General features: G+C 45.7%; 1 protein-coding gene across 2 annotated transcripts in view; it reads right to left on the bottom strand.

Moving 5' to 3' along the window:
* LOC126281537 (polyamine-transporting ATPase 13A3-like) overlaps positions 1–15475 on the bottom strand; it is a 383790-nt gene that overhangs the window by 53017 nt on the left and 315298 nt on the right. For both annotated transcript variants that reach the window (XM_049980588.1, XM_049980590.1), the window contains exon 9: positions 314–414. In XM_049980588.1, coding sequence (XP_049836545.1) covers positions 314–414 — 101 coding nt within the window. The remainder of the gene's footprint in view (positions 1–313; positions 415–15475) is intronic.

Genomic DNA, 15475 nt, shown 5'->3' with positions numbered 1-15475 from the left:
TTTCTTTCAGGAGTGCTAGTTCTGCATGTTTCGCAGAAGAGCTTCTGTAATGTTTGGAAGGTAGGAGACGGATACTGGCAGAAGTAAAGCTGTGAGTACCGGGCGTGAGTCGTGCTTCGGTAGCTCAGTTGGTAGAGCACTTGCCCGCGAAAGGCAAAGGTCCCGAGTTCGAGTCTCGGTCGGGCACACAGTTTTAATCTGCCAGGAAGTTTCATCGCAGAGATTGTCGCTTTCGTTGGGGTATGAAGTGGAATATGGTGACAACATAAATCGCGCGTGCGAGACGTGAGCTACTGGCGTATAGTGTAGTTACCTCTGTGCCGCAGAAGAGTGTGTGGTTGCTGTCCTCTCGGGCGTTGTAGTAGCCACCGGCGGTCTTGGGCAGCGGCGTCTTCGTCACGGGAACACTCTCCCCTGAAAAAAAAAACAGTTTTTCGTGTTTATGTCTCACCTCAAGTCTGTCAACATTCAGTAGATAAACAATGTCTGTCTGCGTAAACACAGTGAAGGAAAAAAAATAGTACACCCTTTTAGAGGTTTCGAATTCACTCAAGATTTATTTTTAAAACAGTGCGTATGGGTTACATGAAATGATTACATTTACAGCCCAATAGCACAAGTGGTTCTGAGATATAGCACACTCGACTCGCATTCGGGAGGACGACGGTTCAATCCCGCGTCCTGTCATCCTGATTTAGGTTTTCCGTGATTTCCCTAAATCGCTTCAGGCAGATACCGGGTGGTTCCTCTGAAAGGGCACGGCCGACATCCTTCCCTAATCCGATGAGACCGATGACCTCGTTGTTTGGTCTCCTCCCCAAAATCAACCCATCAAGGTTCTGAGATAGCCGTTATCGACCCATGCTGCAACATTCGTTACAGCACACGGTGTAGCCTTCACAGGCGGCACTGCACGAACTGACTCAGGCACCCTGTCGATCGTACGGACGGCGAATACTTTCCTGGGATACGCTATGGCAGGACCTGCTCACGTAGTGAAGCAGCCGAATGGGTTGAAAATAAATAAATCGCCAGGTCCTGATGGGACTCCAATTCGGTTTTACAGAGAGTACTCTACTGCATTGGCTCCTTACTTAGCTTGAATTTATCGCGAATCACTTGCCCAACGTAGAGTCCCGAGCGACTGGAAAAAAGCGCAGGTGACGCCTGTATATACGAAGGGTAGAAGGACGGATCCTCAAAATTACAGACCAATATCCTTAAAATCGGTTTGTTGCAGGATTTTCGAACATATTCTCAGTTCGAATGTAATGAATTTCCTTGAGACAGAGAAGTTGCTGTCCGTGCATCAGCGCGGCTTTAGAAAGCATCGCTCCTGCGAAACGCAACTCGCCCTTTTTTCACATGATATCTTCCGACCAATGGATGAAGGGTATCAGACGGATGCCATATTCCTTGACTTCCGGAAGGCGTTTGACTCGGTGCCCCACTGCAGACTCATAACTAAGGTACGACCATATGGGATTGGTTCCCAAATATGTGAGTGGCTCTAAGACTTCTTAAGTAATAGAACCCAGTACGTTGTCCTCGATGGTGAGTGTTCATCGGAGGTGAGGGTATCATCTGGAGTGCCCCAGGGACGTGTGGCAGGTCCGCTGTTATTTTATATATACATAAATGATCTTTTGGATTGTGTGGATAGCAATGTGCCGCTGTTTGCTGATGATGCTGTGGTGTACGAGAATGTGTCGTCGTTTAGTGACTGTAGGAGGACACAAGATGACTTGAACAGGATTTGTGATTGGTGTAAAGAATGGCAGCTAACTCTAAATATAGATAATGTAAATTAAATTAATGCAGATGAATAGGAAAAATGATTCCGTAATGTTTGAATACTCAATTAGTAGTGTAGCGCTTGACACAGTTACATTGCAGGGCGATATGAAGTGGGAAAAGCACGTAATGTCAGTTGTGGGGAAGGCGGATAGTCGTCTTCGGCTCATTGGTAGAATTTTGGGAAGATGTGGTTCATCTGTAAAGGAGACCGCTTATAAAACACTAATACGACCTATTCTTGAGTACTGCTCGAGCGTTTGGGATCCCTGTCAGGTCGGATTGAGGGAGGATATGGCAGCAATTCAGAGGCGGGCTGCTAGATTTGTTACTGGTAGGTTCGATCATCACGCGAGTGTTACGGAAATGCTTCAGGAACTCGGGTGAGAGTCTCTGGAGGAAAGGAGGCGTTCTTTTCGTGAATCGCTACTGAGGAAATTTAGAGAGCAAGCATTTTAGGCTGACTGCAGTACAATTTTAATGCAGCCAACTTATATTTCGCGGGAAGACCAGAAAGATAAGATAAGAGAGATCAGGGCTCGTACAGAGGCATATAGGCAGTCATTTTTCCCTCGTTCTGTTTGGTAGTGGAACAAGGAGAGAAGATTCTAGTTGTGGTACGAGGTACCCTCCGCCACGTACCGTGTGGTGGATTGCGGAGTATGTATGTACATGTAGTTGTTGGTTGACGAGTCGCACGAGTCACTTCCTATCCCGCACATGCTCGGCTGAAGAGAAGTATGGAGGTCCTGCCGGCCAAGGAAGTTGCTGCACGTCTTGAAAGAGCTTCACGGGCGATGTCTGGGTGAGAATTGTACTGTTGGAACAGCACATCACTTCCCTCTTGCAAGAACGCCAAAAGAATGGGTCTAACAATTTCTTCACGTACAGAGCGCTGGTGAACGATCGCTCCAGAAACACCAAAAGTGAACGACAGTTGTAGCTTATCGCACCCAAGACCGTAAGTCCTGGAGCGGGGCTATTGTGTCTACGCCGTACACAGGACCATCACTTGGGTGCAAGCGGAGTCTGCTTTCATCCCTGAAGACAACGAAGCCATCCCATCTTCCAAGTGATCCTCTGACGGCACAAGTCGAGCCGTGAAAAATGGTTCAAATGGCTCTGAGCACTATGGGACTTAACATCTGTCGTCAGTCCCCTAGAACTTAGAACTACTTAAACCTAACTAACCTAAAGACACCACACACATCCATGCCCGAGGCAGGATTCGAATCTGAGACCACAGCAGCAGCGCGGTTCCGGACTGAAGCGCCTAGGACCGCTCGGCCACAGCGGACGGCCGAGCCGTCCACGTCAATCCTGTGGCATGAGTTGAAGACGGGGTAGAGGTGTGTTTGCCCATAGTCGTATTGCCAGTAACCGGTTCGCAACGGTTCGCGCTGACACGTTTGAGCTCACAAACCCTCTCATCTGTGTTGTGGTAACTGTACCATCTGCCACTGCTACCCTTGTAATACTACGATCCTGGCGGGCTTCTATGCTGCGTGGACGTCTAGATCTTCCGTCTACGCGTGTGAAAATGTTCACATGATCACTGATACAAGCAGCGTTATGCAACTGACGCACCACGTCCAGCTTGTGTGGCAATTCTCGAAAGGGCCATCCCGCCGCTCGGAAGGTCCCTCCTTTTGAACGCGCTCACTTGGCTGTATGCAGCAAGACTGTGTTTCCTTGGTACGGTTGCTTGCTTGCTTCCCATGACTGCATTACACTGAACCTTCTGGCTGTGAACATTCCGTATTAAAGGGTACACACAGATGGTGCTATGGTAGCTATTCGACTACGCTATCTGTTGTCTGAAGACTCTGAAACCCGGCCGGTGTGGCGAGCAGTTCTAGGCGCTTCAGTCTGGAACTGCACGACCGCTACGGTCGCAGGTTCGAATCCTGCCTCAGGCATGGATGTGTCTGATGCCCTAAGGTTAGTTAGGTTTAAGTAGTTCTAAGTTCTAGGGGATTGATGACCTCAGATGTTAAGTCCCATAGTGCTCAGACCCATTTGAACCATTTGAAGACTCTGAAACCATTTATCACTACATCTACTACCCCTCATGTGCCATATGCAGTTGTTGTTGTTGTTGTTGTTCTGGTCTTCAGTCCTGAGACTCGTTTGATGCAGCTCTCCATGCTACTCTATCCTTTGCAAGTTGTTTCATCTCCCAGTACCTACTGCAACCTACATCCTTCTGAATCTGCTTAGTGTATTCATCTCTTGGTCTCCATCTACGATTTTTAACCTCCACGCTGCCCTTCAATATTAAATTGGTGATCCCTTGATGCCTCAGAACATGTCCTACCAACCGATCCCTTCTTCTTGTCTAGTTGTGCCACAAACTTCTCTTCTCCCCAATCCTATTCAATACTTCCTCATTAGTTATGTGATCTACCAATCTAATCTTCAGCATTCTTCTGTAGCACCGCATTTCGAAAGCTTCTATTCTCTTCTTGTCCAAACTATTTATCGTCCATGTTTCACTTCCATACATGGCTACACTCCATACAAATATTTTCAGAAAAGTCTTCCTGACACTTAAATCTATATTCGATGTTAACAAATTTCTCTTCTTCAGAAACGCTTTCCTTGCAATTGCCAGTCTACATTTTATATCCTCTCTACTTCGACCATCATCAGTAATTTTGCTCCCCTAATAGCGAAAGTCCTTTACTACTTTAACTGTCTCATTTCCTAATCTAATTCCCTCAGCATCACCCGACTAAATTCGACTACATTCCATTATCCTCGTTTTGCTTATGTTGATGTTCATCTTATATACTCCTCGCAAGACATTGTCCATTCCATTCAACTGCTCTTCCAAGTCCTTTGCTGTCTCTGGCAGAATTACAATGTCATCGGCGAACCTCTACGTTTTTATTTCTTCTCCATGGATTTTAATACCTACTCCGAATTTTTCTTTTGTTTCCTTCACTGCTTGATCAATATACAGATTGAATAACATTGGAGAGAGGTTACAACCCTGTCTCACTCACTTCCCGACCACTGCTTCCCTTTCATCTCCCTCGACTCTTATAACTGCCATCTGGTTTCTGTACAAATTGTAAATAGCCTTTCGCTCCCTGTATTTTTCCCCTGCCACCTTTAGAATTTGAATGAGAGTATTCCAGTCAACATTGTCAAAAGCTTTCTCTAAGTCTACAAATGCTAGAAACGTAGGTTTACCTTTCCTTAATCTTTCTTCTAAGATAAGTCGTAAGGTCAGTATTGCCTCACGTGTTCCAGTATTTCTACGGAATCCAAAGTGATCCTCCCCGAGGTCGGCTTCTACTAGTTTTTCCATTCGTCTGTAAAGAATTCGTGTTAGTATTTTGCAGCTATAGCTTATTAAACTTATTGTTCGGTAATTTTCACATCTGTCAACACCTGCTTTCTTTGGGGTTGGAATTATTATATTCTTCTTGAAGTCTGGGGGTATTTCGCCTGTCTCATACATCTTGCTCACCAGATGGTAGAGTTTTGTCAGGACTGGCACTCCCACGGCCATCAGTAGTTCCAATGGAATGTTGTCTACTCCGGGGGCCTTGTTTCGACTCAGGTCTTTCAGTGCTCTGTCGAACTCTTCACGCAGTATCGTATCTCTCATTTCGTCTTCATCTACATCGTCTTCCATTTCCATAATATTGTCTTCAAGTACATCGCCCTTGTATAGACCCTCTATATACTCCTTCCACCTTTCTGCCTTCCCTTCTTTGCTTAGAACTGGGCTGCCATCTGAGCTCTTGATATTCATACACGTGGTTCTCTTCTCTCCAAAGGTCTCTTTAATTTTCCTGTAGGCAGTATCTATCTTACCCCTAGTGAGATAAGCTTCTACATCCTTACATTTGTCCTCTAACCATCCCTGCTTAGCCATTTTGCACCTCCTGTTGATCTCATTTTTGAGACGTTTGTATTCCTTTTTGCCTGCTTTATTTACTGCATTTTTATATTTTCTCCTTTCATCAATTAAATTCAGAATTTCTTCTGTTACCCAAGGATTTCTACTAGCCCTCGTCTTTTTACCTACTTGATCCTCTGCTGCCTTCACTACCTCATCCCTCAAAGCTACCCATTCTCCTTCTACTGTATTTCTTTCCCCCATTCCTGTCAATTGTTCCCTTATGCTCTCCCTGAAACTTTGTACAACCTCTGGTTCTTTCACTTTATCCAGGTCCCATCTCCTTAAATTCCCACCTTTTTGTAGTTTCTTCAGTTTTAGTCTACAGGTCATAACCAATAGATTGTGGTCAGAGTCCACATCTGCCCCTGGAAATGTCTTACAATTTCAAACCTGGTTCCTAAATCTCTGCCTTACCATTATATAATCTATCTGATACCTTTTAGTATCTCCAGGGTTCTTCCATGTATACCACCTTCTTTCATGATTCTTAAACCAAGTGTTACCTATGACTAAGTTGTGCTCTGTGCAAAATTCTACCAGGCGGCTTCCTCTTTCATTTTTTAGCCCCAATCCATATCCACCTACTATGTTTCCTTCTCTCCCTTTTCCTACACTCAAATTCCAGTCACCCATGACTATAAAATTTTCATCTCCCTTCACTATCTGAATAATTTCTTTTATTTAATCACACATTTCTTCAATTTCTTCGTCATCTGCAGAGCTAGTTGGCAAATAAACTTGTACTACTGTAGTAGGTGTGGGCTTCGTATCTATCTTGGCCACAATAATGGGTTCACTATGCTGTTTGTAGTAGCTCACCCGCGTTCCTATTTTCCTATTCATTATTAAACCTACTCCTGAATTACCACTATTTGATTTTGTGTTTATAACCCTGTAGTCACCTGACCAGAGGTCTTGTTCCTCCTGCCACCGAACTTCACTAATTCCCACTATATCTAACTTTAACCTGTCCATTTCCCTTTTTAAATTTTCTAATCTACCTGCCCGATTAAGGGATCTGACATTCCACGCTCCGATCCGTAGAATGCCAGTTTTCTTTCTCCTGATAACGACATCCTCTTGAGTAGTCCCCGCCCGGAGATCCGAATGGGGGACTATTTTGCCTCCGGAATATTTTACGCAAGAGGACGCCATCATCATTTAATGATACAGTAAAGCTGCATGCCCTCGGGAAAAATTACGGCCGTAGTTTCCCCTTGCTTTGAGCCGTTCGCAGTACCAGCACAGCAAGGCCGTTTTGGTTATTGTTACAAGGCCAGATCAGTCAATCATCCACGCTGTTGCCCTTGCAACTACTGAAAAGGCTGCTGCCCCTCTGCAGGAACCACACGTTTGTCTGGCCTCTCAACAGATACCCCTCCGTTGTGGTTGTACCTACGGTACGGCTATCTGTATCGCTGAGGCACGCAAGCCTCCCCACCAACGGCAAGGTCCATGGTTCGGGTGTGGGGGCATACGCAGTTATTAGATCAAAATCGAATTCGTCTCTCAGATGTAATAATTTTTTTCGAGGAGTGTAATTAGTCACTGTTGGCTAGAGGATAACGTAAAGTCAAAGTAGTCCAATATTAAGGGAATGACAGTTGGACAGCAGATAATGCAGGAACCATGCATCGTCGCCTAGTGGAGGTGATATGCCGTTGCCTTCTTCCGGCCTTGTCGCTGTGTCATTAGGTTGTCTCTGTCTTGTGGATGTCTGTGGTGACTGCTTATACAGTGAAGTACAGTGTTGTTATGGAGACGGCAAGGAAGAGGGTGATACCCTGTGCCGGCACAGAGGCTCCTCCTCTGCATAGCATCAAGGGGGCCGCCAAGCGTGACGTAACCATTCGATGGACGGATCAGAGTGTCTCACGCCGTCACTTCACGAGACAGTGTGGAGAGGTCTGGAAAGTGATCCAGGATACTGGCTTAAAGGCCTTTGGTCAGGAACCTTACGCCAGCACGTCTCCTCCCATCCCAAATGCTAGCAGTGAAAAGTTTCCATCACCAGGATTGGCTCAAATTGCTCTGAGCACTATGGGACTTAACTTCTGAGGTCATCAGTCCCCTAGAACTAGCGTTCTCGCTTCCCACGCCCGGGTTCGCGGGTTCGATTCCCGGCGGGGTCAGGGATTTTCTCTGTCTCGTGATGACCGGGTGTTGTGTGATGTCCTTCGGTTAGTTAGGTTTAAGTAGCTGTAAGTTCTAGGGGACTGATGACCATAGATGTTAAGTCCCATAGTGCTCAGAGCCATTTGAACCATTTTTTTGAATTACTTAAACTTAACTAACCTAAGGACACCTCACACATCCATGTCCGAGGCGACCGTAGCGGTCGCGCGGTTCCAGACTGTAGCGCTTAGAACCGCTCGGCGACCCTGGCCGGCCATCACCAGGATTCATAAAGGCTTAACCCAGACGCGAAAGCCACCGTGGAAGTATATGTTTCTACATCTACATCCTTATCTGCATCTATACTCCATAAGCCATCTCTTTGATGTTGTCTTCATGGTCTCTTTGCCAAATATATGTAGGAGAAAGCGATATATTCTTTGACTCTCTCGGAACTTTTTTTGAAAATTTGTAGTAAGGTCTTATGGGACCAAACTGCTGAGTTCATCGGTCCCTAAGCTTACACAGTACTTAATCTAAGTTAAACTAACTTACGCTCGAACGACACACACACTCATGCCCGAGACAGGACTCGAACCTCCGACGAGGGGAGTCCCGCGACCGTGACAAGACGCCTAGACCACGTGGCTAACCCGCGCCGATCTCTCGGAACTACGAGGGCAATCCCAAAAGCAGGTCTCCTATTTCTTTATAATTACATAGACCTGTTCATTTCTACAGTAGTTTACATCGGTTTACAGTTTGAATGTTTACCTATTTTTCGACATAATTACCATTTCTGTCGATGCATTTTGTAGACGCTTTGGCAGTTTTTGTATGTCCATGTCATACCAGCTCGCCCCCATGCTGTTCAGAAAGTTATGAAGTGGCGTGATTGTTGCTTGGTCTCAGGTATGAAGTGGTATGCCCAGGTTTCGTCACCCGTGACAATTGAGTCCAGAAAGTTGTCCTGTTCGGCTGCCAGGCGGTGAAGAAATGCGAGGGAAGCATCAACTCGTTGCCGCATGTGGTTCTCAGTCAGCATGCGTGGCACCCATCTTGCGCAACCCTTCCGGTAGTTCAATGCTTCCGTTAAAACTCTGTGAGCGGTGCTTCGTGAAACCTCAGGAACCAACGTGCAGAGATCATCCACGCTGAACCGCCGATCTTCGCTCATGCTTTACTCAACCTTCGACACTGTCTTCTCAAAAATTGACGGCCTCTCGCTCCTTTGTTCGTCGTAAATTTCGGTCCGACAAGCTGCAAACTCTCTTCTTCACTTACGAACATTTTTTGATGATGATGATGATGTTTGGTTTGTGGGGAGCTCAACTGCACGGTTATCAGCGCCCGTACAAATCCTGAACCTTTGCTCAGTCAAATTTCGCCACTTTCATGTATGGTGATGAAATGATGAGGACAACACAGTCATCCTGAGGCAGGTGAAAATTTCTGACCCAGCCGGGAATCAAACCCGATACACCTTCGAACATTTTTGACATCCATGCACGACTCACCATACACTTCCGACAGTTGGCGATGGATTTCAATCGGTGCAGGGCCCTTTGCGTTCGAAAACCGAATAACTGCGTGCAATTAGCACTTGGCGGTAATATCCAACGGGAGCTCCATTCTCAACGGCTACCAAGCCAAGACTGAGCGCCTAAGAGCGGCGTGCTCATGTTTACAGACAGCGCGTCAAGTACTCTTCACAACAGTGTGACCAACTGCCACACAAACAGAGTTCTGTACTTATAAAACAAAGTAGTAGACCTTGCTTTTGGGATTACCCTCGTATAACAATAAATCGCACCGTGATGGAGAACGCCTCTTCTGCGGAGGCAAGTGTTAAGACACTAGCGGAAAGTGAAAAGTACACACTTACAAAGATGTACGGTAGAAGCACCTTTCCTTGGATCTTGTTTACCCAGTGAAGTACAAGGAAGCACGGGAACAGTTATATAACCGTTCTTCCTCCCTCGCCTATTTCATCAGTTTATTTCCGTTCTTTTACTAAGAAGGGACGGCAGGAAAAGAGGGCAATGTTTTTTTGTGCGACGATCCCGTGAAAGGGTTAATGGTGGATATTGAATTCCAGAATTAGTGATTGCAATAAAATTTAGCAAAATGGGAGGATCAGTTATAAAGAAGCATCTCACTTACGCAGCGGCGTAAGTGCTTGGGTTTCGTTGGAAGACCTGTATTCCTACTGAGAAAATATTGAGACATTGCCTGTTTAAAAACGGGATGCCGTGACCGCGTTATTTGAAACTGAAATAATGACAGAATAATTTGAAGGCATCGGATTTAGAAATTCCCGAAGTAAACGTTCGAGAAGATGAGGTTCTTAGATATTTTGGCGGTGCAACTTGCACTAATAGCACTGACAATTTCTGCTGGCCAAATGCATCTCTTTGTTATCAGTGTATGGCGACTGTCCCACAGACAATCTAAAGCTGTAACAAGAAAGATGGATAATTATTCAATTAGTGGTAATTAATGTTAATTAAATTATTAGAACAACTGACTGAATTAACTCAAATATAGCTTTTGATATTTACGTAAATGTTACACATTACGAAACGGTTACCGCACTTGTAATGGAAAAGCCACCTAGTCCTATCTTGCGGTAAAACGGAAGTCCTTTGTGGCAGCGAGGAAGATGTAAAAAAATATCATTCATTTATTTAAACTAAATACATCATAGAGAGTAATTAAAGGTTCTTAACCGCAGCTCATCGCTGCTCTATCGTTGTGGGGATGTTGGAACAATACAGTTTACTGAAGTCAAAAGAATTACAAAGTACTGTAAAGCAGAGTATCGATTTGCACAATATTGGTCAACCGAAACATCGACTAACCGAAAGCGTTTCAGATGGCAAATTGAAATCCGTGCCATGTAGAATTCCACCAGTGCTGGGGCTGGGAGGTGCCGTCTTTTCCCTCTTCCTGCCAACCGTCGATATTGCTGTTCCACGTTGACGTCTGAACCTTAGCTTGTTGGCAGATCGTGCTGTTGTTGTGCACTTAGCAGCGATGAGTAAAAGTAAAACCTTTGTTCTTAGTGTTTAAGATAAACTGCATACGTTTCTTTTTAATTCCCGAATAAAATATTAATTTCAAACGTAAGGAGAGATTGATAAATTTCTTAGCTGTTGCTGAGCAGTGGAAGAAGGATGACATATGGGAAAAATTCTTCTGTTAATAACTTCGACAAAAATTATTGCAAATAACGTCTGAGACACCACGCAGATTCGCTTTCCGAGGAATACAGTACGTGGTAAACTGCCGTGAATGTTCTGAAGGCGCGGAGAAATGATCTGAGAGACACGGCGTACAGAATCCACCTCTGTCACGCAAAAAGGAAGACTGTTTGAATATAGTAATAGCTAGTCAACGTACTCTATTCGTACTGGACTAACAGGTTCAAATGGCTCTAAGCACTATGGGACTTAACATCTGAGATCATCAGTCCCCTAGAACTTAGAACTACTTAAACCTAACTAACCTAAGGATACCACACACATCCATGCCCGAGGCAGGATTCGAACCTGCGACCGTAGTGGTCGCGCGGTTCCAGACTGTAGCGCCTAGAACCGCTCGGCCACCACGGCCGGCAATTATTTACACTTTTGCCGCCCAGAAGTTAGCGACCTCTATTGCATTTGGCGTTGCGTGTAGCAGGTCTTCTGTTGTGCATGTTGCTGGACATTGGGTACACTGGCGCAAGTGGAAGGTCGTCTGCGTTGCTCCACACAGAGCGGCGCCTCCTCTAGGAAACCCCATGTAGTCGGATTGTTCTTACATTTCGTGACACCCGAGCGTAGTCTGTTGAGGGATCTACATGTAGTCCAATTCTCTGTCTAGCCGAGTGGTAGTCTTTCCCTTGGTGTAATCCATCCCACAGTATTGGTAAGCCTTGCACGTCATAGCTCAATTCGGAATTGCTGTGGTGCCCCAACTGGAGCCTCGGTAGATCTGAGGAAGGTCTATCTGTATTTTAGTCGTGGGTTTTCTGGTTGATAGCCTTATAGAGGGTGAGCTTCAGAAGTTTCTGATTTTTTCTTCTCACTTCTTGCTTCTATCTCTCGGCGGATGTCATAAGTGCTTTTGGAATGCTGATGTTTACCCTTACGTATCGTCTTTTAAAGTTCGCGGAATCACCTTTTGAATAACTACGTCAAACTACTGTAATTAACACTGATATTTTTCAAGGACTGTCAAGCAATTATTTCTATTAGCTGCACAGCTTGTAATATTACATTCTAAGACCAAGAAACGACGCACCACGAAGGAATTATCTGAATGGAACGGAAATTGATAGATGTAATGTACAGGCACAGGGAAACAAATGACTACAGTTTCATAAAAATTGGATAAGAGAAAGAGCTTCACAAATTGAGCAAATCAATGAAGGAGTTATTCGGCTTCGCCATGATTGACAAAGTTGGACGTCCTCCTGAGGGATATCGTGTCGTATTGTTTCCAATTGGTGCGTTAGATCGCCAAAATCGCGAAATGGTTGGAGGGTACTGCCCGTGACACTCCAAATATTCTCAATTGGGGAGAGATCCGGGATCTCGCTGGCTAAGGAAAGCACGATGACAAACAGTAGAAACTCTCGTTGTGTGCGAGCGGGTATTAGACTACTGGACATTAAAATTGCTACACCAAGATAAAATGCAGATGATAAACGGGTATTCATTCGACAAATATATTGTACTAGAACTGACATGTGATTTAATGATACAGTAAAGCTGCATGCCCTCGGGAAAAATTACGGCCGTAGTTTCCCCTTGCTTTGAGCCGTTCGCAGTACCAGCACAGCAAGGCCGTTTTGGTTATTGTTACAAGGCCAGATCAGTCAATCATCCACGCTGTTGCCCTTGCAACTACTGAAAAGGCTGCTGCCCCTCTGCAGGAACCACACGTTTGTCTGGCCTCTCAACAGATACCCCTCCGTTGTGGTTGTACCTACGGTACGGCTATCTGTATCGCTGAGGCACGCAAGCCTCCCCACCAACGGCAAGGTCCATGGTTCGGGTGTGGGGGCATACGCAGTTATTAGATCAAAATCGAATTCGTCTCTCAGATGTAATAATTTTTTTCGAGGAGTGTAATTAGTCACTGTTGGCTAGAGGATAACGTAAAGTCAAAGTAGTCCAATATTAAGGGAATGACAGTTGGACAGCAGATAATGCAGGAACCATGCATCGTCGCCTAGTGGAGGTGATATGCCGTTGCCTTCTTCCGGCCTTGTCGCTGTGTCATTAGGTTGTCTCTGTCTTGTGGATGTCTGTGGTGACTGCTTATACAGTGAAGTACAGTGTTGTTATGGAGACGGCAAGGAAGAGGGTGATACCCTGTGCCGGCACAGAGGCTCCTCCTCTGCATAGCATCAAGGGGGCCGCCAAGCGTGACGTAACCATTCGATGGACGGATCAGAGTGTCTCACGCCGTCACTTCACGAGACAGTGTGGAGAGGTCTGGAAAGTGATCCAGGATACTGGCTTAAAGGCCTTTGGTCAGGAACCTTACGCCAGCACGTCTCCTTCCATCCCAAATGCTAGCAGTGAAAAGTTTCCATCACCAGGATTGGCTCAAATTGCTCTGAGCACTATGGGACTTAACTTCTGAGGTCATCAGTCCCCTAGAACTAGCGTTCTCGCTTCCCACGCCCGGGTTCGCGGGTTCGATTCCCGGCGGGGTCAGGGATTTTCTCTGTCTCGTGATGACCGGGTGTTGTGTGATGTCCTTCGGTTAGTTAGGTTTAAGTAGGTGTAAGTTCTAGGGGACTGATGACCATAGATGTTAAGTCCCATAGTGCTCAGAGCCATTTGAACCATTTTTTTGAATTACTTAAACTTAACTAACCTAAGGACACCTCACACATCCATGTCCGAGGCGACCGTAGCGGTCGCGCGGTTCCAGACTGTAGCGCTTAGAACCGCTCGGCGACCCTGGCCGGCCATCACCAGGATTCATAAAGGCTTAACCCAGACGCGAAAGCCACCGTGGAAGTATATGTTTCTACATCTACATCCTTATCTGCATCTATACTCCATAAGCCATCTCTTTGATGTTGTCTTCATGGTCTCTTTGCCAAATATATGTAGGAGAAAGCGATATATTCTTTGACTCTCTCGGAACTTTTTTTGAAAATTTGTAGTAAGGTCTTATGGGACCAAACTGCTGAGTTCATCGGTCCCTAAGCTTACACAGTACTTAATCTAAGTTAAACTAACTTACGCTCGAACGACACACACACTCATGCCCGAGACAGGACTCGAACCTCCGACGAGGGGAGTCCCGCGACCGTGACAAGACGCCTAGACCACGTGGCTAACCCGCGCCGATCTCTCGGAACTACGAGGGCAATCCCAAAAGCAGGTCTCCTATTTCTTTATAATTACATAGACCTGTTCATTTCTACAGTAGTTTACATCGGTTTACAGTTTGAATGTTTACCTATTTTTCGACATAATTACCATTTCTGTCGATGCATTTTGTAGACGCTTTGGCAGTTTTTGTATGTCCATGTCATACCAGCTCGCCCCCATGCTGTTCAGAAAGTTATGAAGTGGCGTGATTGTTGCTTGGTCTCAGGTATGAAGTGGTATGCCCAGGTTTCGTCACCCGTGACAATTGAGTCCAGAAAGTTGTCCTGTTCGGCTGCCAGGCGGTGAAGAAATGCGAGGGAAGCATCAACTCGTTGCCGCATGTGGTTCTCAGTCAGCATGCGTGGCACCCATCTTGCGCAACCCTTCCGGTAGTTCAATGCTTCCGTTAAAACTCTGTGAGCGGTGCTTCGTGAAACCTCAGGAACCAACGTGCAGAGATCATCCACGCTGAACCGCCGATCTTCGCTCATGCTTTACTCAACCTTCGACACTGTCTTCTCAAAAATTGACGGCCTCTCGCTCCTTTGTTCGTCGTAAATTTCGGTCCGACAAGCTGCAAACTCTCTTCTTCACTTACGAACATTTTTTGATGATGATGATGATGTTTGGTTTGTGGGGAGCTCAACTGCACGGTTATCAGCGCCCGTACAAATCCTGAACCTTTGCTCAGTCAAATTTCGCCACTTTCATGTATGGTGATGAAATGATGAGGACAACACAGTCATCCTGAGGCAGGTGAAAATTTCTGACCCAGCCGGGAATCAAACCCGATACACCTTCGAACATTTTTGACATCCATGCACGACTCACCATACACTTCCGACAGTTGGCGATGGATTTCAATCGGTGCAGGGCCCTTTGCGTTCGAAAACCGAATAACTGCGTGCAATTAGCACTTGGCGGTAATATCCAACGGGAGCTCCATTCTCAACGGCTACCAAGCCAAGACTGAGCGCCTAAGAGCGGCGTGCTCATGTTTACAGACAGCGCGTCAAGTACTCTTCACAACAGTGTGACCAACTGCCACACAAACAGAGTTCTGTACTTATAAAACAAAGTAGTAGACCTTGCTTTTGGGATTACCCTCGTATAACAATAAATCGCACCGTGATGGAGAACGCCTCTTCTGCGGAGGCAAGTGTTAAGACACTAGCGGAAAGTGAAAAGTACACACTTACAAAGATGTACGGTAGAAGCACCTTTTCTTGGATCTTGTTTACCCAGTGAAGTACAAGGAAGCACGGGAACA

Source organism: Schistocerca gregaria, chromosome 7 (genome assembly GCF_023897955.1).
Source record: "Schistocerca gregaria isolate iqSchGreg1 chromosome 7, iqSchGreg1.2, whole genome shotgun sequence".
NCBI classification, from domain to species: Eukaryota; Metazoa; Arthropoda; class Insecta; order Orthoptera; family Acrididae; genus Schistocerca; species Schistocerca gregaria.
Note: the sequence above shows the minus strand (reverse complement) of the source record. Positions and strands in the feature narration are given on the sequence as shown.